Genomic DNA, 27452 nt, shown 5'->3' with positions numbered 1-27452 from the left:
CTCCTAGTAAAGAAAACTGGACCAGCGTGGAACGATGATGTTGGGAGCTCCATCTGCCAGGCACTGGGGGCAAAATCCTGGCAATGCCTTGTACCCCGGCTTGAAGAGAGCCTTCAAGCGACCGCAGATACCTTTCTCAGGGAGTCTATTTTGCTTGGGATCCTCGCAGGGCTCATTGTTAGGACGCTTCCAAGCATCATCGCATTTCTCAATGCTCTTGATGTAGATATGGCCGCAGCTGCTCACGCCGGTGTGAGAGAGAACCTCATAGCGACACATTTTGGGATTGGCGGCCTTGTTTCCTGATTATGAGATATTTTACTATTAGACTCAGGTGTTTATATCCCGAAAGATTCAAGGCAATCCTTGAATTCAGTGTCTTGAGCAGGTATCTATCGGATGGATGGAAAAGAGCGACATGACCTGAAGGGAGACCCTTTTAATGCTTGTCATCCGCAGCATAGCAGCATTCATTTAATTGATATGCCCATCATCTTGAAAGGACCTATCTTTGAAATTGCCATTCAAAAAGGCCATTGTGCCATACAAAATGGCTCGCATCCATGAATGAAGTTTATTGTTTGGGATGGAGAACATTGGATCTCGACTGTGCAAGAGGCTTGTGAACTAGCCTTATTGGGGGATATCAAAGGGATTCAATGTAATCTCCAGCTATATCTAACCAAGTGTTTCTTTGTAGCCTGACCATTAATTATGACATGGAGTCCTTGTTGTGATTTACTTGTTCGTAGAATAGGGTTGCTGTTCTGTTGCGCGCCCAGCCGTGTGTAGCCTTAGGTATCAGGCACAAAGGCACAACACTCTCCGCATTCCCAGGCAGCTTCGCGTCCCCTCGAACCCCCAAGCTCCATCAAGCTCCCCTGCAGCCAACCCTGAGGTCTCAACCGCGCGGCATGATCTAGTGGGAAAGCTTTGCGCATCATGGCGCTGGATGGATCAAGCAGCTATGTGGCTCCCAGCAACCTAGGGGAGCCCGCAGACTCTCTGCCCATCTTCGACGTCCAGCGAGTGCAGCTGCAGTTCCCGATCGCGGCGGACTTTGTGGCCGCCCAGGTGGCCAACAATGTTCTCATACTCGCGTTATCGACCGGACGCATTCTTCGAATAGACCTTGATACCCCTGAAGACATTGATGGTATGAAGATACCGTTCCCGACGCCCCGCAGCGCACTGGCCGTGTTGCAACGGAGAACTGACCATGATCATTCTCAATAGACATCGATCTTCCTAAGAAGTCCTCTGAAATTGGTCTCATCCGGCGCATGTTCCTGGATCCTTCTGCATCCCATTTGATTGTCAGTACTACTCTGGGCGAAAATTATTACCTCCACACCCAGTCACGGCAACCTAAGGCCTTGTCCCGATTGAAGGGCGTTTCGATCGAAAGCATTGCCTGGAACCCTTCTCTGCCGACTGCGTCCACACGTGAGATCCTATTAGGTACGACAGATGGTAATGTTTACGAGACGTACATCGAGCCCTCCACGGAGTTCTATCGGCGAGAAGAGAAGTATGTCACGGCCGTCTACAAGGTGCCGGACGCCTCTCCGGTGACCGGAATTAGTGCCGAGTCTGTGGCCTCGAGATCAAACCAGCGAAGAATACTTGTGGCAACATATGGAAAGCTGTTTCATTTCCTTGGCCACGCCGGGGTTACAAAACACGGACGAGATGGCGGCGGGTCGATATACACAGACCTGTTTCAGCGCGAAACGCCCTTGATCCATGAGATCTCAAACCCGTCTGGATCTGCACCCTCTTCCTTGAACCTCTCTTCATCATTTACCGGCGGGTATCAGGCGGAAGGATATACAGACAAAGAATTTGCATGGCTTAGCGCGCAGGGAATTTATCATGGTCAGCTTTCATCTGACACCCCCTTCGACCACGCCAGTATGCTGCCTCGATCCAAATTTCCCGCTTCCCAATCTGCACGTGGAGGGCGAAAATTAATACAAGATCCGATCTCCGCGATGACTTTGTCACAATGGCATGTCATTGCACTAGTCGAAGGCCGAGTTGTTGCCATCAACCGTCTGAGCGAGGAGATCGTCTACGATCAACCAATTCTTGAGCCTCGACAACAGGCGCTTGGTATATTGACCGATTTAACGCAAAACACTTACTGGCTCTTCACCCACCAGGAGATCTTCGAGATCGTTGCGAACGACGAAGATCGAGATGTGTGGAAGGTTCTTCTGAAGGAAAAGAAATTCGACGAGGCACTCCAATATGCTAGAGGGAACACTCAGCGCGATGCTGTTTTGACTGCATCGGGTGACTTTCTAGCTAGCAAGGGCGATTTCCTCGAGGCTGCGAAAGTATGGGGAAAAAGCAGCAAAGGCTTCGAGGAAGTTTGCCTGACAATGGTAGACAACAAGGAGTACGATGCCCTGCGAAAGTACCTCCTCTCTCAGCTTTCGACCTACAAGAAGGCATCTGTTATGCAGAGAACTATGGTTGCGAGCTGGCTCGTTGAGCTTTTCATGTCGAAGCTGAACTCCCTTGATGATAGCATTGCTACTAAAGCGGAGTTGAACGAAGGTGCAACTGAGGGAGACATCAAAGATGAACTAGGCAGTATTCGGTCCGAGTTTCAGGAATTTGTGAACAAGCATAAAGCGGATCTGGACAAGAAGACGGTTTACGACATTATAAGCAGTCATGGCCGCGAAGAAGAGCTTCTGTTCTTTGCCACTGCCACGAACGACCACAACTATGTTCTGTCTTATTGGATCCAAAGAGAAAAGTGGTCAGAAGCCTTGAACGTTCTACAGCGCCAGAGCCAACCCGATGTGTTCTACAAGTACAGTAGTGTACTGATGACGCATGCTGCTACGGGACTGATCGAAATTTTGATGCGGCAGACGAACCTTGATCCAGAGCGATTGATTCCTGCACTGTTGAACTATAACAAGACTGCCAGTGTGGCCCTCAATCAAAACCAGGCGGTCCGTTACCTGAACTTCATCATTGTCAACCACCCCAACCCCTCGGCAGCTGTCCACAACACACTCATCTCAATTCATGCCTCCAGCTCTTCTGCCTCAGAAGCCGGCCTTCTCACATACCTCCAATCGCAGCCATCTTCGCCTCCCCCATATGATGCAGACTTTGCCCTCCGACTCTGCATTCAGCATAAGAGAGTCCAGTCATGTATTCACATCTACAGCGCCATGGGCCAGTACCTACAAGCGGTAGAGCTTGCTTTAGAACACAATGACATCGAGCTTGCGGCCATCGTCGCAGACCGACCTGAAGGCAACAGCAAGCTTCGCAAGAAATTATGGCTTCTCGTTGCGGAGAAGAAGATCCGCCAACCCGGCACGGGCATCAAAGATGCCATTGACTTCTTGCATCGCTGTGAGCTTCTCCACATTGAGGACCTCATCCCGTTCTTCCCCGACTTCGCTGTTATCGACGACTTCAAAGACGAGATCTGCACCGCCCTAGAAGACTACTCGCGCTTGATCGACAACCTTCGGCAGGAAATGGATAACTCGGCGCTGACAGCCCGCCAAATCCGCTCTGAAATCGCCGGCCTGGATTCTCGCTATGCGATTGTGGAACCCGGGGAGAAGTGTTGGATCTGTTCTTTGCCTCTGCTGAGTCGCCAGTTCTTTGTTTTCCCATGTCAGCATGCCTTCCACAGCGACTGTCTCGGTAAGGAGGTCCTGGAAGGGGCCGGGGGCAAGAAGAAGTACATCCGGGATTTGCAGGACCAAATGAGCAATGGAGACATCTCATCTGCCCGGAGGGAAGAGATTGTCAAGGAACTGGATGGACTGGTTGCTGAAGCTTGGTAAGTGGTCCTGCTCGACACGGTTATACCATGCAACCTTCTACACACACTAACGATATGACAGTATTCTGTGCGGCGACCACGCCATCAAGCAGATCGATAAGCCTTTCATCACCACCGCGGATAGCGCAGATGAATGGGCCCTCTAATCCACGATGCAGGGCTACTTTTGGATCATCGTTTTTTATTTCTGGAAATTCTCTGAACTATCCGCTCACCCCAATTCGATGGTACCCAGGAAGAAGAGAATCCCTTGTCTGCTCTTTTTTTATGCCGACCCTCTATAGTTTCAGAACCTTCGTCGTGCATCATCGTTTCTTAGGGGCAATTTCTCGTGTTTGCAATACCCATGTTCTTTTTTTCTCCATACTCCCCGACCAAACATCCATTTTACTGTCAATAAATCATCAATATATATACCTCTTAGATCCGGGTTCTTTCATGAATTCCTTGTGTCACATTATAAGAGAAGAATAGAAGACCATAAAAGCCGTCTCTATACAAACGAAAAACATGTTCCCCAGCAACACCCAACACCATGCATGCAAAAAGTAACAGAGAACATCCCACTCAACATATAAAGATGCCAGATCCAAAAAAAAAAAAAAAATCATCCCAAACAAGAGACCCACCCACACCATGCACCCACATCCAAAAGAGAAAAACCCAGGGCTACTAGTAAAAAGAAGCCAGAATCCACAAGCCACAAGCCACCACAGAATAGATACATAGTCCCTATATCCAACACGAAAACCCAATGTTTTGAATAATGCTGCCACCTTCCACTCTCTCAAGTCCCAGGCCACAACGACCGCAGCAGGTCCAGATCCTGCGCCACGGCCGGACTCTGCCGTGCACAGTCCTCCAGAAACCGCATCATCTCCTCGTTCCAGCGCTCCCAGCCCGCCGGCAGCGTCTCACGCACGCGCGCGCTCGGCGAGTGCGCGATACAGTAGAAGATAAGGACCTGGCCGAAGAATCTGCGCACAATTGTCAGGACGTTCGATGATCCTAGCGGATGGGTTGGGGGTGTAATTGGGGAGGGAAAACATACTGGGAACAGAAAGCGAACTTGATCGGGATGCAGCTCTTCATCTTGCGGAAGATACCCTGCGTGATGGGCCAGTCCATGGCGTTTTGCAAGCCACTTTTGATCTGCTCCAGGTCGTCGTCCGTGAGGAGGGCGGGGATTCGGAGCGCTTTGTAAAGATAGGGGCGGCCGATGTGGAAGCGGGCGATCATGTAGCGGCCACGAAGCATGGCGTCTGTTACGGCGACGGCGGGGGAGACGGGGTGGGCTGGGTCGATTGGGCGGGGGGACGGGATGGGCGATGCCGCAGAGCTGGGCGAGGGCTGGTGGATGGAGTGGCTGGTCGGGGTGGCGTGCGAAGGGAGAAGTTGCGCGTCGGTGAATTGGATGGCGGTTGGCAGGTTGGTGCGCCATTGCTCGAGTTGGTGGTGCAGTTCGGCGTTGACGGCAGGGACGGGGATGCTGCCAGAATCGGCTGTGGGTTTGAAGAGAAGGTTAGGACGGAGTTATTCAGAGGTTCTGAAGGGAATGGGAGAGTATAGAGAAAGGAAGCCACGCACAGTAGAAGTAGAGAGAATGGCGGATCCGAGTCAGGATGATACGGTGCGCGACTTGGGCGAGGAAGTGATACTGGAAGTAGGAATCGTCGACGACGGTGGATGAAGGGTATCTGGTAGACACGTAGCCAGTGGTTTCAAAGCCGATGAACTTGGGGATGGGGACTTTTTCTTCGAGGCGTGAGAGTCCGCTGGGGGGAAGATGTAGTTCTTGGACGAGGATGGTTTCGTTCATCAGGCAGTTCCAGTATACACGAGATTTCATATCGCCTTCCCACTCGTCGAAGTTTACGTCGTGGCTTTGGAATCAGGTTAGAATAATTGCTCGACCGGAGTGCGAGATATCCGTAGAAAAAGGAATTTCCATTGATTGACATACTTGGTTAGCATCGACAGACAACAGGTTGCCGCTCGATGAATCATTGCCCAGGCATCCATGGGACGGAGAATCTGGCTATAATAGACCCTACGGCAAGTCAGTATCTCAAAGCGAGGCCGAATCTCTCAGGGAGGAAGAACAAGGAGTCACATACGAAGAAAGCAGATAGAACTGGCAGCTTTGGATGTTGTTGTCACACATCAAAAATCCAATGCGCCGTCGAGCCTCGTTGAAGAATCGCAGGCCCGGCTGCTCTTCATACACCACATTCATCCACTCCGGAGGCTCGAAGCGATGGCTCTGGGTCCCTGGGAGCGGGTAATTCCCTTCCTGATGAGCCAAAACAGCCAGGCATCCTAGCGCCAGAACGTTCAGGACGAGGCAGCTTTCCATCGTATAGCCAAAGCCACTCTCGATGGCGGAACCCAGCGTAAACGAGAAGAAGAAAGTCTTGTCCATGATCGGAGTAAAAGGGTTAAACACACTGAAGAAAGCATCGGCAAGACCTTTGATCATAGCCAATGGCAAGACTTCTAGCCAATGGTCATTTGCGTGTAAGGGAAAGGGGCTGGTGAACATCGGCAGGGCAGCGCGCGTCGATTCCAGCTCGACGACATAATTTTTGCCCAGCAGTTCATGGGCCGTCAGCAACTGCGTCGGAAGGATCTGCCGCGCTCCAGGCCACAAGATGACTCCGTGTTGACTGAAGGAGATCGAGATCCGACCAGATGCATCGGGGGTCGATTGATTCTCCTCCCAATCGAACTCGTCTCCCTCCGGCGCAGCGGGTGTGAAGCCCGGGGTGGCCGAGGTCGGCATCCCTAAGCTCCGGTAACCCTCGTCACGATGGACCGGGGACGACTGTGCTTCATGGCCGTGGTCTATACTCTGGCGCATGGAGCCGCGCAAGGACTGGAGGTCGCCCAAGATGGATGAGGGGATGTTTTCCAGCTTGGTCTCGAGCCGATGCAGAGTGCTCATTATCATCGTGAGAGACTGGTCCCGTCTGCCAATATCATTAGCGCATCCTCCGAATGAAGGTCTTGGGGGTCTTACTTGGACGATTTTCGTTCATTATAGACACACTCCAGGCCCAGCGACTTGCACAGGCCGCACTTGGGCCGGGATTCATCGCATCGCGTTTTCTTCAGACGACATGTCTCGCATGCCTAGTCCCAATCGTTAGCGGTGGGGGGCGAAGCTCCTGAATACAAGAATACCATGGGAATATGAGGCGCATCCTAGGAGAAGTGACATACGACTGTGGCTATGAAGTTCCGGGGCTTCTTACTCGACCCGGAGGGCGGAGTGGGATCGTGCTCGTCGCTGGGCGACAGCAGATCGTGGATGGGCATTAGGCCATTATTATCGCTCTCGGGGGGCTGACTGGCCCGGGATTCCTCGAAGGAACGCTTGCTCATGGTGCATCCTGGAGTTGTTCCCCAGCTTAGTGACTCCTTTGATATTCGCGGTCTTTTTTCCTCGGTGGAGCTCGCCGCGGCTTCTCCGCCAATTAAAAGTCGCAGCCCGGGGGTTTCCTCGCGCCCGCGATTTGCGACGGGGACCAGCACATCATCTCGGCTTGGGAAAGTAGATGGAGTAGAGAGAACTGCCTGAGATCGCTATGGTGAGACTCCATGCCTTTTGTATAGTAGATGGCTTGAGATATTCTCTGTCTAGTGGCTCCAATGGTTGGGTGGTGGTTCCTTAGAAGAGAAGTAAAAGTGGGAGTATACAGGAAGACGACCACTTGGCTATCCCATCCTCAAGGGACTTAGAATCCGAATGTGGTCCGTCCATTCCAGCATTGGATCCGATTCATATTGTCAATCCTTGAATCTCCCCATATTGGGATATTCAAGATTCATAGTATTGTCAAATATCCAATTTAGAGAGTTATACGCTCACAGGCACATCACATGATATAGTGTGTCTAGTACTCAGGCTAGTCGTGATTTTTTCGATCCTCAACCGGCCTCTTCTTCCGGTGCTCGCTCATTGAATAGTGAGGGAATGAGTCTGATAAACATTGAAGAATCACACGAACAGCTATGGGCAGAGAGAGAGAGAGAGCTTCAAGCAGAACATATCGCGCTGCCGGGGCCCTTCGGATTGACCCCTCGACACAGTTACGGAGTATAGAAATGGACATAGAATGCAGGAAATACTCAGCTAGTCAAGACATCAAGACAGGCCACTCTCAGCCAAGCAGCTGGCCGCCACCCTGAGTAGTGTCTCTGTACTCCGTGCTCTGTACAGAATGCGGAGTTGTTCTTCCCTGCTTTCAATTCCATCAACCATCCGACGCCCCCCCCGGGCCGGATTCATGGGAATGCGTTTGCCTATTGCCAATCAAACCAGCTCTCTCCCCCTCCTCCTCATATCGCCGAAACATTCGCAACGTCCGTTCCACCTTGCACCTTCCACCAACCAGGAAACGGAATGAGAAAGAGACAGTCGCCATCATTGCATCAACGACAAGCTCCCGGTAGAGCATCAGGAACCAATGCCATCAGCGGCGGATCCACGACGAAAATAGTAGCAACATCCTCCGTCTTCCGTACTGTATGCCAACAAAACACACTTGACAGGCCGATTGGCATCGGGTCTCCACGGCTCCACGGCTCCGCCCCATCATCCCAATCCCAAACAATCCCCTCATCGGCCTCGTTTCACCCATCAACACCGTCCACGTACCGGTGGGACGTCACAATGGAAACGATCCACTATGGACCTTTTTCAGAGATGTCCGCGACTCACATTACTGTCCGACAAACGATACTGTACGACCGTATCAAGACAAGTCCCCAGGGGGGCCCAGAATGACGTTGGGGGAATGTGGTTGCGGGAGCATCGGGGTGGCAAATCGTGCCGAGGACGGTAGCCGCGAGTCTAGAATGTGCTTTCCCCCCTCCTCCGGTTCCTCATCCAACACAAGACACACAGGACACAAACAAGGTAAAGGGGGGCAAAGGGGGGGAGGGGGGGGCGAACCAGAATGAAGTCGCGGATCCTGGTCAATCATATTCGACAACGGACATGACGGGTTCGGTGTCACTATATTTCGTGCTCAGTCAGGGAGCTCATTGCGATGGACCTGCATGTTTGCAGCAATATGGAGATTTCTAGTGCAGTGAACTGATCAGTCCACCCATCGAGGGACATGCACCTCGGGTACTCCGTACATGATGTGTCAAAAGATGGGGAAGTGTGTATGATGTAGGAGCATGATGTATTGTATGCATGCATTGAGGGGACCACCTCCTTGCACCGGTAGTGTCCGGTCATGCTCGCCTCCCCCTCCCCAAAGTAATGGCTTTGTTTTTTTGTTTTTTGGTTGTTGACTTGACAACCACATGCTGCGCCCAACCTGGAACCTCTATCGATATTGGAGGAAGGGAGAGGAGGAGGAAGGCTGTCGTGGCCGTGGCCGTGGCCGTGGCCGTCACACAAGATGGCGGTGTTATGCATGGCTTGCGAGGCAACGGACGGCTGGTCTTTGCGTCCCGGCTGGTTTGCTGGCCATGTTGCACAGAGAGTGGAGGAATCCTGGACAGTCAGTGTATCATGGTTGGAATGAGGACGCGGGGGATGGAAATCGAGGTATACATGCAAGACCAGTGGTGTCGCTGTCTTCCAGATTCCATTTCTCAATAGCCCAAGAAAACACAGATTTTGGACTACAGTTAGGAGACCTTCCTTCAGACTGCTTGTAGCCCGTATCTAAAGGCATGGGACTGCATGTTTTTCGGAATGCAGTACAGGTGTACAGGTGTACATATGTAATCAGATCATGATGGGATTCTATATTGTATGATCTTTGATAAAGTCGGCTTATTATTGAATTTCGCACGCCAGCCCTTCCAAAAAGGCTCTCATGTTCGGAAATACACCGTATCTACCTATATTCGTTCTCTACAGTAGTTTTCGAAATCAGTCTGACCTTGCACTCTTCAGACTTGATTGCCGGAAAATAAATCCTAAATATACGAGGTCTGATTGGATATTATTTTAATCACTTTGATTTAGACCGCTTTCTATAATAGTCTATGTATTTTCTAATACGAACTTTGAACTATATATACTATATTTTATAGGAAATCCGTAGTTCTATTAACTACGTAAAAGCCTAGATACCCTAATTCTACTAGTAGGCTACTACTAATTAAAGGCCGGGACTACTAGGCGGTAATACTACTTTAAGAAGGCGGTATCTGTACTTTCCCTATAGTTATTTACCGTATATCGTACCTACTCCCTATTCTCTATAATCGTGATAAGCTACAACTTCCTATATACTAGCTTCCTACTTACCGTTATTAGTCTAGGTAGAATAGCTCTAAGACTCTTACCTTTAAAGCTTATTCTTATCTATAATATAATAGAGAGTAAATCTTTTACTACCTCTAAAATAGCTAACTAGGCTAAATATAGTAAGTAGGCTATTATCGGTATCCGTAATAACTTACGATAATTCGGAATCTTATACGTACTATAGACCCGAGTAGAACGAAAATATACTATAATACCCTTAATAATCGAAGCTCTCTATAATTATCTATATAAGAAACTAGGCCTCTACCTAGAGAAGATAGTTATATTCCTTTAGGATAAGTTTCAGGCTATAGTTATAACCTCTAGTATAAGAAGAGCCCTCGTCGTAGAAGGTTAGTCTAAAAAGACTATACGGAAATATACTAGAGAATAAAATACCGATTTACGAGACTATTATCTATATAATCTCTCCGATTTTAAATCGTACTACCTAGTCTATATTAATAAGTCTAGATATAATAAACGTATTAGGTTTAGACGAATAGGCTAGGTACCGCGCGGTACGTCCCCTTTATAAGTAACATAGTTCTATCGTGATTAGAGATACTAGATATTACCCGCGTACGCCTAGGATAGGATCGTTCTATCGCGTATCTTCCGTAGTTCTACGGATACTACTATTTTTAAAGGCTTTATAGCTTAACTACTCTAATATTATAGACGATAGCTAGAGCCTAAATCTATCCTTATTATAGATAACGTATTATTTTACCGGTTAGAAGGTCTTGAATAAATATATACGGACGTAGAGGTAAAGCTAGTCTATTTACTACTATATTCGCCGGACCTAAACCTAATTAAAGAGTTCTTTACTAAGCTTAAGGGGTTTATTAAGCGTAACTAGGACTACTACGAGAAAGATCTAGGGCGAGGATTTAATACTTTTCTTGAATAGTGTATTAATATAGTAGGCGCGAAAAAAGAGAGTGCTAGAGGCTATTTTCGATATATAGGCCTAAATATAGAATATTTTAAGGCTTTAAAGCTCTTCTAACCCTATCCCTATTATTCTTCCCTTTTAGTATCTATTATTTATTAGCCTTGAAAGACTTACCTTATTATTAGGAGGAGAAAAAGGATTTAGCGTTAGGCTAAATATAAAGTATAACTAGGGAAGGAAACGTAAATATATATATTAAGTAGAAAGTTCGCTTAGCGCGAAGCGTTATAGAAAGATAGTGAATATACTAGTAGTATATCTATATAGTAACCGAGCTATAAGTAGCCTTATTTAAGCTAATAGTTGTTTTATTCTCGTGCTACTTACTATAGTAGTTATAAATCCCTTTTAAGCTAAGGCTTCTCCTACTATCCTCCGCGTCTATACTATATTAGTTAAAATAAAGGAACGTAGCTAAGTTAGCTAATCTAGTAAATATTTAGGTAGTAATATATATATTTATTCTATCGTTTATTTAACTATCAAGTTAGCGATTTAATATACTTAGCTATTAGAACTTTATAGATTACCTCCTCGAAAAGTCCTCTAAGAGGGCTCTATTAGCTAGATTCTTATAATATTAAGTAAGTTCTACCCGTAAGCCGGTCTATATTTTAAGTATATCTTAATTTTCTTATAATAGTAACGGAAATTCCGCTTCTTAATTCCGAAGAGGGTAAAGAAATTTCTTCTCTTCTTACGTCCCTCGAAGATTTATATCTTTATATCGACTAATCTCTAGAATTTGTTAATACCGAATCGAAGATAGCGAGTCTTATTACGTAGCTCTAAGATCTACCTATCAAGCTACTATCTCTTTATATTAATCTTGAAAGGGTAAACCTTTTAAGATATAGTTATATTTCTATTTTATAAATCTATATCCTTCTACTTAATAAAACGTATCTAGTAGATATATAGACCCTATAGAAGAAGGTATTCCTACCGGAGGCTTCCCCTAATAGCTAGAATCTTCTAAGTATACTAGAATCGCCTAAAATCCCTAAGGTCTTCTTCGATATTCGAAATAACTCGGATATACTATTTAGTTACTTTAATATTAAACTTACCGGAGTTATTAACCTTTAATTAATATAACTAGCAACTAGCTTATTCTATAGACGATATATTAGTAGCCTAGATAAATATATTAAGAGAGACGCTAGTCTTACGAGTTCTAAATATTAAATTTAGAAGGTATTAAAAGAAAGAGGATTAAAACTATTTAATCCTAAACGTAGTAGGAACTATAAAGTATTTAACGATCGCCCTCTATTAGAAGAGATAAAGGGATACTATATATATAATATCTAATACCTTTCTAGGCTCTAGGTATAATACGACTAGCAGATTTCCCCTACTTAGGCTAAGAAAGTTACTACTAAGACCGTAAGTAGAGTTAATTAGTCCTAAATAGCTATATATAATATAAAAGGAGAATAGAAAAAGCTAGTACCTATAAGTTAGTAGTAGTATAGTAATTAGATTTTAATCTCTCCTAAATACTTAGTAAGAGATTTTAGTATTACTCGGTTTTCCCTTAGCTAGTATAAGAATATAAAACCTAAGCTAGCTTTTCGAAGTACGCGTACGATTTTATTCTTAAACCTATTCTATAAGCTAATATATAATAGACTTTTAGAACGCTTAAATAATAGCGATAGATAAAGTAAAAAGCGCGGATATACGTAATATATAAGATATTAGAAGAGTTATAAACTAGGATAGATCTAGTTAGAAAAGATACTAAGAGAGTAGTTAAGGAATAGAGGCGAACACGTAAAGATAGAAAACGTAGTAAGTATAGGAAAATATAATATAAGTATAGTAGGTATATCTTAACACGCTCTATATATTCCTAAGTAACTTACTAGACTAAAAGTCTCCCTAGCGTTAAGCCCGCTTTAAGTCCGTCTCGTACGTAACTATAGTAATTATTTTTACTCTATTCCCCTATTTCAAGGTATTCTCTATATTATAGGGCGTTAAGAAGAGGGAATAGTAGCTAACTATATCGGTTAAGCGGATTTCGAGAATAATTATAGAGTAAATTACTACTTAACTTATAATATATAATTAATTTTCGCTATATAGGACCTAGGTTTCGTACTATTTTATAAGGGGTTTAGGGTCGATTCTTATCTAGGTCTAGACACTTAACTTAAGACGATAATAAGGGTAGTATACGGTATTCCTAGATTAGTAATATCGTATAATTATAAGCTTTTATAAATTTAAGATACGTCGCCTAAAATAGGTTATAAAACTAGAATAATAATTTCTTTTTAATAATACGGGATTATATAATTAGGCTCTAAGAGAGTATTTTTGTTTCTAATATAGAAGGCTATTTCACGCTACTATATAGTAATTATATAAATAAAAAGCTCCTTCCTAGTACTATATTAATAATTTAAATTAAATCGAAGGTTACGTAGTCTAATTAATTAGCTACTTATTATTTCCGCTAGGAAAAACGCTATAACGCCTTTAAAAACCCCCCTACCCTCTAATCTAAAGTATTTTATATATAGGGATCGCCTTCTTAACTTCTATAGCCTACTTTATAATATCCTCGATAAAACGTCGAGCGATACCTATTTTTATCCCCTTATTAATAAAGAATTTTAGGTCCTAGTCCTTATAAACCTACTTAAGGTCGAGACTATTATCAAGTATTATATTATATACTTACTAAAATACCGATTTAAGTATATTATTCTCGATATTCGATATCTACTACTTACTATACTACTTTACCGCTACGTCTCTAGGACTAGGAATATCTAGTAAACTAGTAGATATCGGTTTAATCGCTGCCTTAGGTATCGAGATATTTAGGCCTTAGGTAGTAGACTAAGGGTATAGGATATTAATAATATTATAAGGAGTATATAGTACCCTATTCCTAATAATAGGACCTCCTTTAGGCTTATCTTTCCCTTATCTCTTATATCTCTCTTATTCTTCCCTATATAATTCGTCGCGGACTACTTCTAGTATATCTTTATAGCCCTCTAAAACCCCTCCTTTCTTAATATAGGTAATAAGGCGTTTAATATAATAGGCTTTAATTAGGTAGTATTTTCTCCCTACTAGGTCTACCTAATAATAAGGGCTATATTAATATATTAACGAATCGTATCGTATTAAATTATAGACGCTACGCTAGATCAGCTTCTCGCCTAAAGAATATTCCTCTATATTAAGCTATACGTCTCGCTTACTAAGTATCCTTTACGTAATAGAAGATTTTCCTCTTTTCTCTCCTTTCTAGCTAATAGATTAAGAAGAATAATAATCGTCTATATAGTTAAAACTAATCTTTAGCGTAAGTTCCTTACCCTTAGATAAAAGTTCGGACTATAATAGAAGCTATTTTTCGATAGTAGACTAAGTAATATCAGTATTATTAAATCGTTTTATTAGTTTACGTTTAGTATAATTACTTATTAATATAATAATAATAGTATTATTAGGTCTTACTCGATAGTAGCAAGTAGTCTTCCGTCGAAGCGCTTTCTCTAGCTTTTTCTCTAGTAATAGCTACTAGAAAGTACTAGGAGCTAAGACGATATCTTCCTCGGTATCTATAGATACTTCCTAATTATTAACTATTACTCGCTACTCTATACGATAGTAAATATAGACTAGGGGATCCTCGTCGTAGGCTCTTCCCTCTTCCTACTCGTATAATAGGAGGAATCGGAGATAATATAGGCTACGCTTACTCCTAGGTTCGACACTATTCTCTTATATACCGGACGGAGATAGGCTTAGGGTAGACCGTATAGCGTAGAGGCTAATATAGTAGCTAGGGGTAGGCGTATAATCCGAGTTACCTTCCTACGTTTTATATTCGATAGATTAAGATTTATAATCGAGGTAATATAGGCTTATTCTAAAAGTATTATAATCCTTAGAACGTCTATATTAGCTTACAGGATAAGCTATATAAGATTCGAGAGTAGTAATAAATACACGAATAAGACGCGCTATAGGTAACAAGATCTATAGAGAAAAAGTAAATATCCTTCCCTACTAGGATTAGCTATCTATAGTATATATATAGCCTTCTGCGTGATAACTAGTAGGCCTATAGAGATAGATAAAAGGCTACTACGTACGGGAAGAATAAGGACAAAGTAGCAACCTAGGTAGGACTAGTAGGAAGGCGGAAAGCTAACGATCTTACTAGATCGCCGGATCTACTAAATAGTTCTAGGGGATTCGATATATAATTACAAGATAAATACAATACGTCCTTAGAAGGGTTATAGGTATTACTAGCATAGTTCTGCCCGACTAATAGAGCGGTAACCCTAAAAAGCATTAGCGTATCCCGGATTTATTTTCCGGGAACCAAGTCTGAAGAGTGCAAGGTCAGACTGATTTCGAAAACTACTATATATGAAAAAAAAAGACGAATAGAAGAGGAAGAAAAAATTGACTATCATTTCAGGTCGGGCCTCCAATTCTCCGAGTCTTTGAGAAGAAAGCAATTTTAGTACTCAACATCGATAAATTCTCTCCTTGATTAGGCCTCGTAGGAATTCAGCATGACCAGCGTCCCTAACAACCCCCCTTCTCCTCCATATTGTGCTCCTTAGCAGATATTGTGAAAACTTTCTAGATCGTTGTCTGAGATTTTTGTCTCTCATATTTGACTAGGTAGCATTGGTTATGGCCGTGGGTAAACCTGAGTTCAAAAGAGCTAAGTATTACCGGCATTTAAGGCGCTTCTTATGGAACTTTGCCGATTTCACATAGTCCGAGTGGACGAGATAGTCATGACGTAGTATAAGACGTTGCAGCAAAGCGAGTTTATCTCCGGCTGTGAGTACAGTCGTTCTCGAAATCGGCTTGACCGATACATACTCAATCACTCTTTCCTGGCCCCACTGCCAAGACCTTAGCGTTGATAATTCATTGAGATAATTCATTGAGGGGACTGTCTCTAATCGAGGAGCAACGTAAAATGCACCTTGTATCATTAAGTATCTTTCAACCAACTATGCGAAAAGTTAAACAATATGTAGCCCTGAAGGGACCTCACGGAATTCCATACACAGACCCCACAGACAGCCATGTTATTCACTAACCCAGTTCCGGAGAACACTACCTCTTCAATTGACCTCCCTAGCCTCAATAATTTGGGCCTAATTGATGACGCCGTGAAGAAATACAAGACCTGGCAGCAGTGGCGTTTGGGTGATGAGGCGTTGAAAGCGGAGGCCCAAGAGGCGTGCGATGTAGCTCTAGATGATGGACTGGACTTGGTACAGATTGGAGAAGACAAAAATCCCGATTACCAGTACTTCCGCTACCTTGTCTTGTAGCCGAGAAGGTCGATTTTATTATAATCGTCTGAGTTGGGGTAAGAAAAGCAATATGAGATGAAAGGCTGGAGAGGGACCCTCCGTGCGGTCAGAATCAACGGTGACTCTTAAGATGAATAAAATGAGCTAGTGTTTACGGGACATTCTTAGAGCGAAAGTTGAATATAGTTTGCTACCGAAAGGCCTTTTTGTGATCGGGTGATGAAAATGACTAGACTAGTGTAAAGAAATAACACGGAAAGAACTTGGGTCATTCTATGGTTGTTCGTTCGCCCGAAAAGCGAATCCGCCAATGTACCCACTATTTATGCCCACCTGAATGCCAACGTTAGAACCTCCAAATGTCACATGAACAGAACGGTCTTGATTTTCTATCGCAGTACTCGTTGTACTGTCTTCCTGGGCTTTTGCAAGCTGAGAGGGGTGCTCTCCGCTAGGTATTATCTCTCGTATTGCGACTCTCTGCTCGAGTAGCTCCCCTGACTTCATGAAATGACCCTCCGCTTCATATGCTGCTGCAAGGACATGCTGCGATGCTAGTAGATCAGGATGTCCTTCGGCAAGCGTTTTTTCCCGTACTGCGACCACATGCTCGAGTAGCCCCACTGCTTTCTCGATCTGGCCGTCCACTTGATATGCTTTTGCGAGGACATGCTGTGATGCTAGTAGATCAGGATGCCCTTCGGCAAGCGTTTTCTCCCGTACTGCGACTACATGCTCGAGTAGCTCCACTGCTTTATCGATCTGGCTGTCCGCTTGATATGCTCTTGCGAGGACATGCTGCGATGCCAGACGCGAGGGATGACCTTCAGCAAGTGTTCTCTCTCGCACTGTGACCACATATTCTAACAGACCTAGAGATTTTTCGATTTGGCCATCCGCTTGATAAACTCCAGCGAGTTGATGCTGGGATGCTAGCATAGAGGGATGTTCTTCATCGAGTGTGTTCTGTCGTATTGCGACCACATGCTCAAGAAGCTCTACTGCTTTCCTTGTTTGACCGTCCGAATGATATATCGTTGCGAGTATTTGCTGAGAAAGCAGTAGATCAGGATGTTCTTCAGTGAGTGTTCTCTTGCGGACTGCGACCACATACTCTAGCAGCCTTACTGCTCTCTTGATTTGGCCGTCCAATTGATACGCTCGTGCGAGCTCATGCTGAGATGAAAGTCGATATTTATGGTCTTTAGCCAGTGTTCTCTTGCGGACTACGACAACATACTCCAGTAGCGCCACTGCTTTCTTCGTCTGACCGTCAGCTTGATACGCCCGTGCGAGCTCATGCTGAGAGTTTAGTCGAGAAACGTTATCTTCAGGTAGAATTTTATGTCGTATCGCAACCACATGCTCGAGTAGATCCACTGCACTCTTGATCCGGCCCTCCGAGTGATATGCCCGTGCTAGTTCATGCTGTGTTCTCAGTCGGAGGGGGTGCTCATTATCATGCCATTTGTCCTGCCAGCTTAAGTCTTCTTTGAAACAGTGAATCGCGTCTTTTGTCCGCGCATCTTCCAGAAGACACATGCCAATCTTGAAGCATAGATCGTACCTCTCCTCTATGTCATGTGTCTCATTCTTCCACAGAATCTTAAGAGCATGCGGCAGGTAGGCTCTCCATAGTTCACGATTTGTCCAATCATGAGATGGAAAAGCCACTACCATATGCTGCGTCGTGGCCTTGAGTATTCGTTGGGTATCTCCTTCTTGTTGTACCCATAATCGCGTCGCTAGCTGCACTAGGCTGTGCATGTCGAATACTTTGCCATCCTCCCGTTTTGTCATGAATGCATAACCGCATAGAGTGCCAATTGCGAATTCCATTTGCTCTTCAGAATCAAAAGGTGGGAAGAGTGATCTCGGAATTGCCTTCGGTTCAATGAACGATATGAACGCAAGTAGTTTAGCAGCAGCGGCATCAGATTCCCTTATCTTGTTAAAGGAAATCAGCCACGTCGTGGCAACAGCATCTTGCAACCCGGGATATCGAGTATCGTCATGAAAATGCCTGCTCATCAAGGCTATCATATCATCTTCGGTACCATGCATTAACTCAAGGTATCGTGAAGTTGAGATGTTGGTCCTATTCATGTAAGCAGCGGCCTGCGTTATGGCCAAGGGCAATAAATTGAGTTCCTCAAGCAATTGTACTGTTGTCTCTGGGTCGCAGAGCAAATCTTTTTCCATGACTTTCTCGACAAAGGCAGTGGCTTCCGCTCGCATCATTTTCTGAATTTCAATTATGTCTTTTCCTGCAAATGACACCGCAACTTCACGTGAGCGAGTGGTTAACAGCATCACACCGTTTCGACTGACGGGCAAATACTTGTAGAGTCCACCTGGGATATCGGCGCTACCAAAAAGTAGGTCTAGGTCGTCTGCGTTATCCACAATCAAGAGCCATGGTCCGGCTGCCTCCGAGCTCAAGTACCGCTGCACCAGCTCCAAGACTGTTTCGTCATCTGTAGCTTTATGTATAGCGAGCTGCCTCACGATTTCGGCATAAGCCTGCTTGAAGCTTCCTTCGCTCAACGCAGGAACCCAAAAAATAGAATGTTCCGACATATGTTCCTTTGCCCAATATGCAAGCTGCAGAGCGACTTGGGTTTTGCCAACACCCCCAAGGCCAAACAGCGCCACTTTGGGTGTTTCCTTTTGGACAAAAATATGTTTGAGCGAGTCAAGTGTGTCTACACGTCCAGTAAAGTGGCGGTTCACTATAGAGGGGATGACATAATAGGCCCGAACTTGGCTGTCTAGCACCGTATTAGCAAGTGATAACACCGATGCGATGATCATTCTCAAACTAACAGCTATGTGGCTTGTTATTATCATCCCCAGTTACTATATTGTAGTTTACAACACCACATTTGGCCCGACTTGCTTGCTGGATCTTGGATCTGTCAGTGTAGGTCGGTTTGATGCCAGACATACATACCGACAAGGCATCCGCCCGCGTTAAAACATCGACAAACCTCCCGATGGATCTGGTCTGCTCAGAAAGATAGTTTCGGGTATGCGCTGATATTGTGCTTGCTTTCTCCCAATCTGACAACGTGATATCCTCGAGACCGCGATCCACATTGAATCGAAAGTATTGGCCACCATCACCGAATCGGCCGTCCAGGCTGGTGGCAACCTTCTTTGATGATGTGGCCATCTTCTTCAGAGCATTTATGATCGATATCCGGGTATCCTTTATATTGACCACATCTCCAAGACCAGTTCCAATACTCAGGACCTGTAGTTCTTGGCGACCAGGAAACACCCGCTGAGCTTCTCTAATGAGCTCATCACAGGGGTTATTATACCCGAAAGCAGCATCAATGAACTCAATGGCATCCCGGCCAACCTTGATAGGCTTGAAAAACGTAGTTGCAGCCGAAGTTGCACGTGCTACCTGCCATACGGTGCATTCATCTAAGTCAGCCGATGTATCGTATGTCCCGAAGAGCGTCGGTTTCGCGTCGACGTTGGCCTTTGTGATTGCAAGAACCACCCTATAACCCATTAGCTGCTACTCTCCTGTACTCTGCATTGATACATTATCTATAGGCCTACGTTTTCGTGCAAGCCTGGTCACGGAAGACTAAATTAGAGTGTGGACACGTTCCGGTTGTCGGGTGGCCTTGGCGCCGACGGTTCACGCAATCCCCATCTGTACAGAACTCTCGAACTATCTGTTTAATGGCATCCTCAAGCGCCTGTGCGGAAAAGGCTCCGCGGGGCGACGCTGGAAGAATAGAGGTCCGTTTAGGAGTAAACGCCTGCTGTGCAACCTTCCGGTAGGCCCGTATACACTCATCCACAGTCATTCCGAGCCGACCGAGCATGATAGCGATGATCCTGTTGTGTCAGTAGGAAAGTGATCTCGACATATAGGGCAATAGTAGTCACCCTCCAGTGCTTGTGCCTCCGACCAAGTCAAAATAGTCACACGGTCGAGGGACACCGTCAAGGTGCTTAACCTCGCGGATTTTCTCCATTATCTTCTCTAAGATGAGCAAACTTGAGATTCCGCGGACCCCGCCCCCATCTGTAAGATATTAGCGGGCCTTCATATTTGGACAGGAGCCTTACCAAGAGAAAGGATTCTCAGTGGCTCAGAACAGCCTCTAAAGGACACTGTAGACTCCATATCTTCCTATGTTCTTGTTTAATGAATGCCGTTTATTACGTCGCGATGCTTCGAGTGACATAGGTACAAATGAGGATGCGGAAGCGATCATATAGCCGAGTGCTGAATGATGGCTGCCGATGTCAGCGCCAGCTGTGTCGGGCAACCCCTTCCCCGCACGTTGCCTGTACAAGCCACCTCTCTACACTACAAGGAGCCCAATTGCTAGGGTGTTGTCACGTGCTTTTCCGTACCCATGACACTCAGGTGTTGAAGGCAGATTTTTAGGGTCTAGCTAATCGATCTTGTCACGGCATTAGAGGTTAAAAATAAAACACCTGAGTACAATAACGAGGTGGTTTTACAAAGTCCCTGACCTCAAAAAACCCTCAACTGGGAGATGGCAGGTTCGCATGATGTGCAGGGACCCCACTCTCTTCTTATATGAAATTCCATAAGGTTCCTCCAGGACTATACATTGCGTAAGTTTTCGCATAGTAGAAAGATACTCATCGATACAAGGTGTATTTTACGTTGCTCCTCGATTAAACACGGTCCCCTCAATGAATTATCTCAATGAATTATCAACGCTAAGGTCTTGGCAGTGGGGCCAGGAAAGAGTGATTGAGTGTGTATCGGTCAAGCTGATTTCGAGAACGACTATAGCGATTTCTCCTTGGGGGCAATAGTAAGGTTCATGATATCAGACAGATTATCACGCGATATGCTAGAGTGTAGCTGTACATATTAGATAATATTATCGGGTTCGGATATAGTAGTTTTCGAAATCAGTCTGACCTTGCACTCTTCAGACTTGATTGCCGGAAAATAAATCCTAAATATACGAGGTCTGATTGGATATTATTTTAATCACTTTAATTTAGACCGCTTTCTATAATAGTCTATATATTTTCTAATACGAACTTTGAACTATATATACTATATTTTATAGGAAATCCGTAGTTCTATTAACTACGTAAAAGCCTAGATACCCTAATTCTGCTAGTAGGCTACTACTAATTAAAGGCCGGGACTACCGGGCGGTAATACTACTTTAAGAAGGTAGTATCTATACTTTCCCCGTAGTTATTTACCGTATATCGTACCTACTCCCTATTCTCTATAATCGTAATAAGCTACAACTTCCTATATACTAGCTTCCTACTTACTATTATTAGTCTAGGTAGAATAGCTCTAAGACTCTTACCTTTAAAGCTTATTCTTATCTATAATATAATAGAGAGTAAATCTTTTACTACCTCTAAAATAGCTAACTAGGCTAAATATAGTAAGTAGGCTATTATCGGTATCCGTAATAACTTATAATAATTCGGAACCTTATACGTACTATAGACCCGAGTAGGACGAAAATATACCGTAATACCCTTAATAATCGAAGCTCTCTACGATCGTCTATATAAGAAACTAGGCCTCTACCTAGAGGAGATAGTTATATTCCTTTAGGATAAGTTTTAGGCTATAGTTATAACCTCTAGTATAAGAAGAGCCCTTATTATAGAAAGTTAGTCTAAAAAGACTACACGGAAATATACTAGAGAATAAAATACCGATTTACAAGACTATTATCTATATAATCTCTCTAATTTTAAATCGTACTACCTAGTCTATATTAATAAGTCTAGATATAATAAATATATTAGGTTTAGACGAATAGGCTAGGTACTACGCGGTATATCCCCTTTATAAGTAACGTAGTTCTATTATAATTAGAGATACTAGATATTACCCGCGTACGCCTAGGATAGGATCGTTCTATTATATATCTTCCGTAGTTCTACGGATACTACTATTTTTAAAGGCTTTATAGCTTAACTACTCTAATATTACGGACGATAGCTAGAGCCTAAATCTATCCTTATTATAGATAACGTATTATTTTACTAGTTAGAAGATCTTAAATAAATATATACGGATATAGAGGTAAAGCTAGTCTATTTACTACTATATTCGCTAGACCTAAACCTAATTAAAGAGTTCTTTACTAAGCTTAAGGGGTTTATTAAGCGTAACTAGGACTACTACGAGAAAGATCTAGGGCGAGGATTTAATACTTTTCTTAAATAGTATATTAATATAGTAGGCGCGAAAGAAGAGAGTGCTAGAGGCTATTTTCGATATATAGGCCTAAATATAGAATATTTTAAGGCTTTAAAGCCCTTCTAACCCTATCCCTATTATTCTTCCCTTTTAGTGTCTATTATTTATTAGCCTTAAAAGACTTACCTTATTATCGGGAGGAGAAAAAGGATTTAGCGTTAGGCTAAATATAAAGTATAACTAGGGAAGGAAACGTGAATATATATATTAAGTAGAAAGTTCGCTTAGCGCGAAGCGTTATAGAAAGATAGTAAATATACTAGTAGTATATCTATATAGTAACTAAGCTATAAGTAGCCTTGTTTAAGCTAATAGTCGTTTTATTCTCGTGCTGCTTACTATAGTAGTTATAAATCCCTTTTAAGCTAAGGCTTCTCCTACTATCCTCCGCGTCTATACTATATTAGTTAAAATAAAGGAACGTAGCTAAGTTAGCTAATCTAGTAAATATTTAGGTAGTAATATATATATTTATTCTATCGTTTATTTAACTATCAAGTTAGCGATTTAATATACTTAGCTATTAGAACTTTATAGATTACCTCCTCGAAAAGTCCTCTAAGAGGGCTCTATTAGCTAGATTCTTACGATATTAAGTAAGTTCTACCCGTAAGCCGATCTATATTTTAAGTATATCTTAATTTTCTTATAATAGTAATAGAAATTCCGCTTCTTAATTCCGAAGAGGGTAAAGAAATTTCTTCTCTTCTTACGTCCCTCGAAGATTTATATCTTTATATTAACTAATCTCTAGAATTTATTAATACCGAATCGAAGATAGCGAGTCTTATTACGTAGCTCTAAGATCTACCTATTAAGCTACTATCTCTTTATATTAATCTTGAAGGGGTAAACTTTTCAAGATATAGTTGTATTTCTATTTTATAAATCTATATCCTTCTACTTAATAAAACGTATCTAGTAGATATATAGACCCTATAGAAGAAGGTATTCCTACCAGAGACTTCCCCTAATAGCTAGAATCTTCTAAGTATACTAGAATCGCCTAAAATCCCTAAGGTCTTCTTTGATATTCGAAACGACTCGGATACACTATTTAGTTACTTTAATATTAAACTTGCCGGAGTTATTAACCTTTAATTAATATAACTAGCAACTAGCTTATTCCGTAGACGATATATTAGTAGCCTAGATAAATATATTAAGAGAGACGCTAGTCTTACGAGTTCTAAATATTAAATTTAGAAGGTATTAAAAGAAAGAGGATTAAAACTATTTAATCCTAAACGTAGTAGGAACTATAAAGTATTTAACGATCGCCCTCTATCGGAAGAGATAAAGGGATACTATATATATAATATCTAATACCTTTCTAGGCTCTAGGTATAATATAACTAGTAGATTTCCCCTACTTAGGCTAAGAAAGTTACTACTAAGACTATAAGTAGAGTTAATTAGTCCTAAACAGCTATATACGATATAAAAGGAGAATAGAAAAAGCTAGTACCTATAAGTTAGTAGTAGTATAGTAATTAGATTTTAATCTCTCCTAAATACTTAGTAAGAGATTTTAGTATTACTCGGTTTTCCCTTAGCTAGTATAAGAATATAAAACCTAAGCTAGCTTTTCGAAGTACGCGTACGATTTTATTCTTAAACCTATTCTATAAGCTAATATATAATAGACTTTTAGAACGCTTAAATAATAGCGATAGATAAAGTAAAAAGCGCGGATATACGTAATATATAAGATATTAGAAGAGTTATAAACCGGGATAGACCTAGTTAGAAAAGATACTAAGAGAGTAGTTAAGGAATAGAGGCGAATACGTAAGGATAGAAAACGTAGTAAGTATAGGAAAACGTAATATAAGTATAGTAGGTATATCCTAATACGCTCTATATATTCCTAAGTAACTTACTAGACTAAAAGTCTCCCTAGCGTTAAGCCTACTTTAAGTCCGCCTTATACGTAACTATAGTAATTATTTTTACTCTATTCCCCCGTTTTAAGGTATTCTCTATATTATAGGGCGTTAAGAAGAGGGAATAGTAGCTAACTATATCGGTTAAGCGGATTTCGAGAATAATTATAGAGTAAATTACTGCTTAACTCGTAATATATAATTAATTTTCGCTATATAGGACCTAGGTTTCGTACCGTTTTATAAGGGGTTTAGGGTCGATTCTTATCTAGGTCTAGACGCTTAACTTAAGACGATAATAAGGGTAGTATACGGTATTCCTAGATTAGTAATATCGTATAATTATAAGCTTTTATAAATTTAAGATACGTCGCCTAAAATAGGTTATAAAACTAGAATAATAATTTCTTTTTAATAATATAGGATTATATAATTAGGCTCTAAGAGAGTATTTTTATTTCCGATATAGAAGGCTATTTTACGCTACTATATAGTAATTATATAAATAAAAAGCTTCTTCCTAGTACTATATTAATAATTTAAATTAAATCGAAGGTTATATAGTCTAATTAATTAGCTACTTATTATTTCTGCTAGGAAAAACGCTATAACGCCTTTAAAAACCCCCCGCCCTCTAATCTAAAGTATTTTATATATAGGGATTACCTTCTTAACTTCTATAGCCTACTTTATAATATCCTCGACGAAACGTCGAGCGATACCTATTTTTATCCCCTTATTAATAAAGAATTTTAGGTCCTAGTCCTTATAAACCTACTTAAGGTCGAGACTATTATTAAGTATTATATTATATACTTACCGAAATACCGATTTAAGTATATTATTCTCGATATTTAATATCTACTACTTACTATACTACTTCACCGCTATATCTCTAGGACTAGGAATATCTAGTAAACTAGTAGATATTAGTTTAATCGCTGCCTTAGGTATCGAGATATTTAGGCCTTAGGTAGTAGACTAAGAGTGTAGGATATTAATAATATTATAAGGAGTATATAGTACCCCGTTCCTAACGATAGGACCTCCTTTAGGCTTATCTTTCCCCTATCTCTTATATCTCTCTTATTCTTCCCTATATAATTCGTCGTAGACTACTTCTAGCACGTCTTTATAGCCCTCTAAAACCTCTTCTTTCTTAATATAGGTAATAAGGCGTTTAATATAATAGGCTTTGATTAGGTAGTATTTTCTCCCTACTAGGTCTACCTAATAATAAGGGCTATATTAATATATTAACGAATCGTATCGTATTAAATTATAGACGCTACGCTAGATCGGCTTCTCGCCTAAAGAATATTCCTCTATATTAAGCTATATATCTCGCTTACTAAGTATCCTTTATATAATAGAAGATTTTCCTCTTTTCTCTCCTTTCCGGCTAATAGATTAAGAAGAATAATAATTGTCTATATAGTTGAAACTAATCTTTAGCGTAAGTTCCTTACCCTTAGATAAAAGTTCGGACTATAATAGAAACTATTTTTCGATAGTAGACTAAGTAATATTAGTATTATTAAATCGTTTCGTTAGTTTACGTTTAGTACGATTACTTATTAATATAATAATAATAGTATTATCGGGTCTTACTCGATAGTAGCGAGCGGTCTTCTATCGAAGCGCTTTCTCTAGCTTTTTCTCTAGTAATAGCTACTAGAAAGTACTAGGAGCTAAGACGATATCTTCCTCGGTATCTATAGATACTTCCCGATTATTAACTATTACTCGCTACTCTATACGATAGTAAATATAGACTAGGGGATTCTCGTTATAGGCCCTTCCCTCTTCCTACTCGTATAACGGGAGGAATCGGAGATAATATAGGCTACGCTTACTCCTAGGTTCGATACTATTCTCTTATATACCGGATAGAGATAGGCTTAGGGTAGACCGTATAGTATAGAGGCTAATATAGTAGCTAGGGGTAGGCGTATAATCCGAGTTACCTTCCTACGTTTTATATTCGATAGATTAAGATTTATAATCGAGGTAATATAGGCTTATTCTAAAAGTATTACAATCCTTAGAACGTCTATATTAGCTTACAGGATAAGCTATATAAGATTCGAGAGTAGTAATAAATACACGAATAAGACGCGCTGTAGGTAATAAGATCTACGGAGAAAAAGTAAATATCCTTCCCTACTAGGATTAGCTGTCTATAGTATATACACAGCCTTCTACGTAATAACTAGTAGGCCTATAGAGATAGACAAAAGGCTACTACGTACGGGAAGAATAAGGACAAAGTAGTAACCTAGGCAGGACTAGTAGGAAGGCGGAAAGCTAACGATCTTACTAGATCGCCGGATCTACTAAATAGTTCTAGGGGATTCGATGTATAATTACAAGATAAATATAATACGTCCTTAGAAGGGTTATAGGTATTACTAGCATAGTTCTGCCCGACTAATAGAGCGGTGACCCTAAAAAGCATTAGCGTATCCCGGATTTATTTTCCGGGAACCAAGTCTGAAGAGTGCAAGGTCAGACTGATTTCGAAAACTACTGTACACTGGACTCTGTTAGCTATAATCATGGTTAGGTCGAGGATCTCTACAGAGCATCTCACCAACGATCCAGCTGGTACTCCGTGTCCATCGATATAGATTTCCTCTAAGCGGCCCCTCCTCCCCCCTCCCCGGCAAAGCCCTCCCTTCTGCCCGTTTTCTGGTTGTCCGCAGCGTGGAGAAGATGGGCCCGGAGCTCACGGAGAGAAAAAAGAAAACTACAAACCAGAACAGAAGGCAGAGAGAAAGGTGTACCGGGGGCTGAGGTGGACGGCATACATAGCATACAACCGTGCATATTATGTCCCATCACGGACCTTACCTTATCCCACCTTGGTATCCCAGCCGGGTCGTCTGCATTGTCGAGCTCATCCCTCGGGAAAAGCCAGAGCATTGCCCG

At 42.5% G+C, this 27452-nt stretch overlaps 5 protein-coding genes across 5 annotated transcripts; 2 read left to right on the top strand and 3 right to left on the bottom strand.

Moving 5' to 3' along the window:
* Positions 1 to 3: 3 nt before the first annotated feature.
* N7462_003541 (uncharacterized protein) lies at positions 4 to 279 on the bottom strand (the record flags this gene model as incomplete). The annotated part of the gene is made up of 1 exon (XM_057075267.1): positions 4 to 279. One exon carries the CDS (start codon positions 277 to 279, stop codon positions 4 to 6), a length of 276 nt encoding a protein of 91 aa, XP_056934772.1.
* A 663-nt stretch (positions 280 to 942) lies between these two features.
* On the top strand, positions 943 to 3972 carry N7462_003540 (vacuolar protein sorting protein DigA; the record flags this gene model as incomplete). The annotated part of the gene is made up of 3 exons (XM_057075266.1): positions 943 to 1156; positions 1237 to 3823; positions 3888 to 3972. The coding sequence occupies 3 exons, from the start codon at positions 943 to 945 to the stop codon at positions 3970 to 3972; spliced, it is 2886 nt and encodes a 961-aa protein (XP_056934771.1).
* A 641-nt stretch (positions 3973 to 4613) lies between these two features.
* Positions 4614 to 7210, bottom strand: N7462_003539 (uncharacterized protein; the record flags this gene model as incomplete). The annotated part of the gene is made up of 7 exons (XM_057075265.1): positions 4614 to 4803; positions 4878 to 5328; positions 5414 to 5709; positions 5790 to 5876; positions 5944 to 6795; positions 6846 to 6958; positions 7049 to 7210. The coding sequence occupies 7 exons, from the start codon at positions 7208 to 7210 to the stop codon at positions 4614 to 4616; spliced, it is 2151 nt and encodes a 716-aa protein (XP_056934770.1).
* Positions 7211 to 16151: 8941 nt separating this feature from the next.
* Positions 16152 to 16403, top strand: N7462_003538 (uncharacterized protein; the record flags this gene model as incomplete). The annotated part of the gene is made up of 1 exon (XM_057075264.1): positions 16152 to 16403. One exon carries the CDS (start codon positions 16152 to 16154, stop codon positions 16401 to 16403), a length of 252 nt encoding a protein of 83 aa, XP_056934769.1.
* Positions 16404 to 16658: 255 nt separating this feature from the next.
* N7462_003537 (uncharacterized protein) lies at positions 16659 to 20538 on the bottom strand (the record flags this gene model as incomplete). Its single annotated transcript, XM_057075263.1, has 6 exons — positions 16659 to 19156; positions 19212 to 19293; positions 19339 to 19900; positions 19962 to 20246; positions 20298 to 20436; positions 20481 to 20538. 6 exons carry the CDS (start codon positions 20536 to 20538, stop codon positions 16659 to 16661), a joined length of 3624 nt encoding a protein of 1207 aa, XP_056934768.1.
* Positions 20539 to 27452: the final 6914 nt, after the last annotated feature.

The sequence above is a fragment of the Penicillium macrosclerotiorum genome (genome assembly GCF_028827735.1).
Source record: "Penicillium macrosclerotiorum strain IBT 26536 chromosome Unknown utg000003l_segment0_segment0, whole genome shotgun sequence".
NCBI classification, from domain to species: Eukaryota; Fungi; Ascomycota; class Eurotiomycetes; order Eurotiales; family Aspergillaceae; genus Penicillium; species Penicillium macrosclerotiorum.
This window is presented reverse-complemented; position numbering and strand designations above follow the sequence as displayed.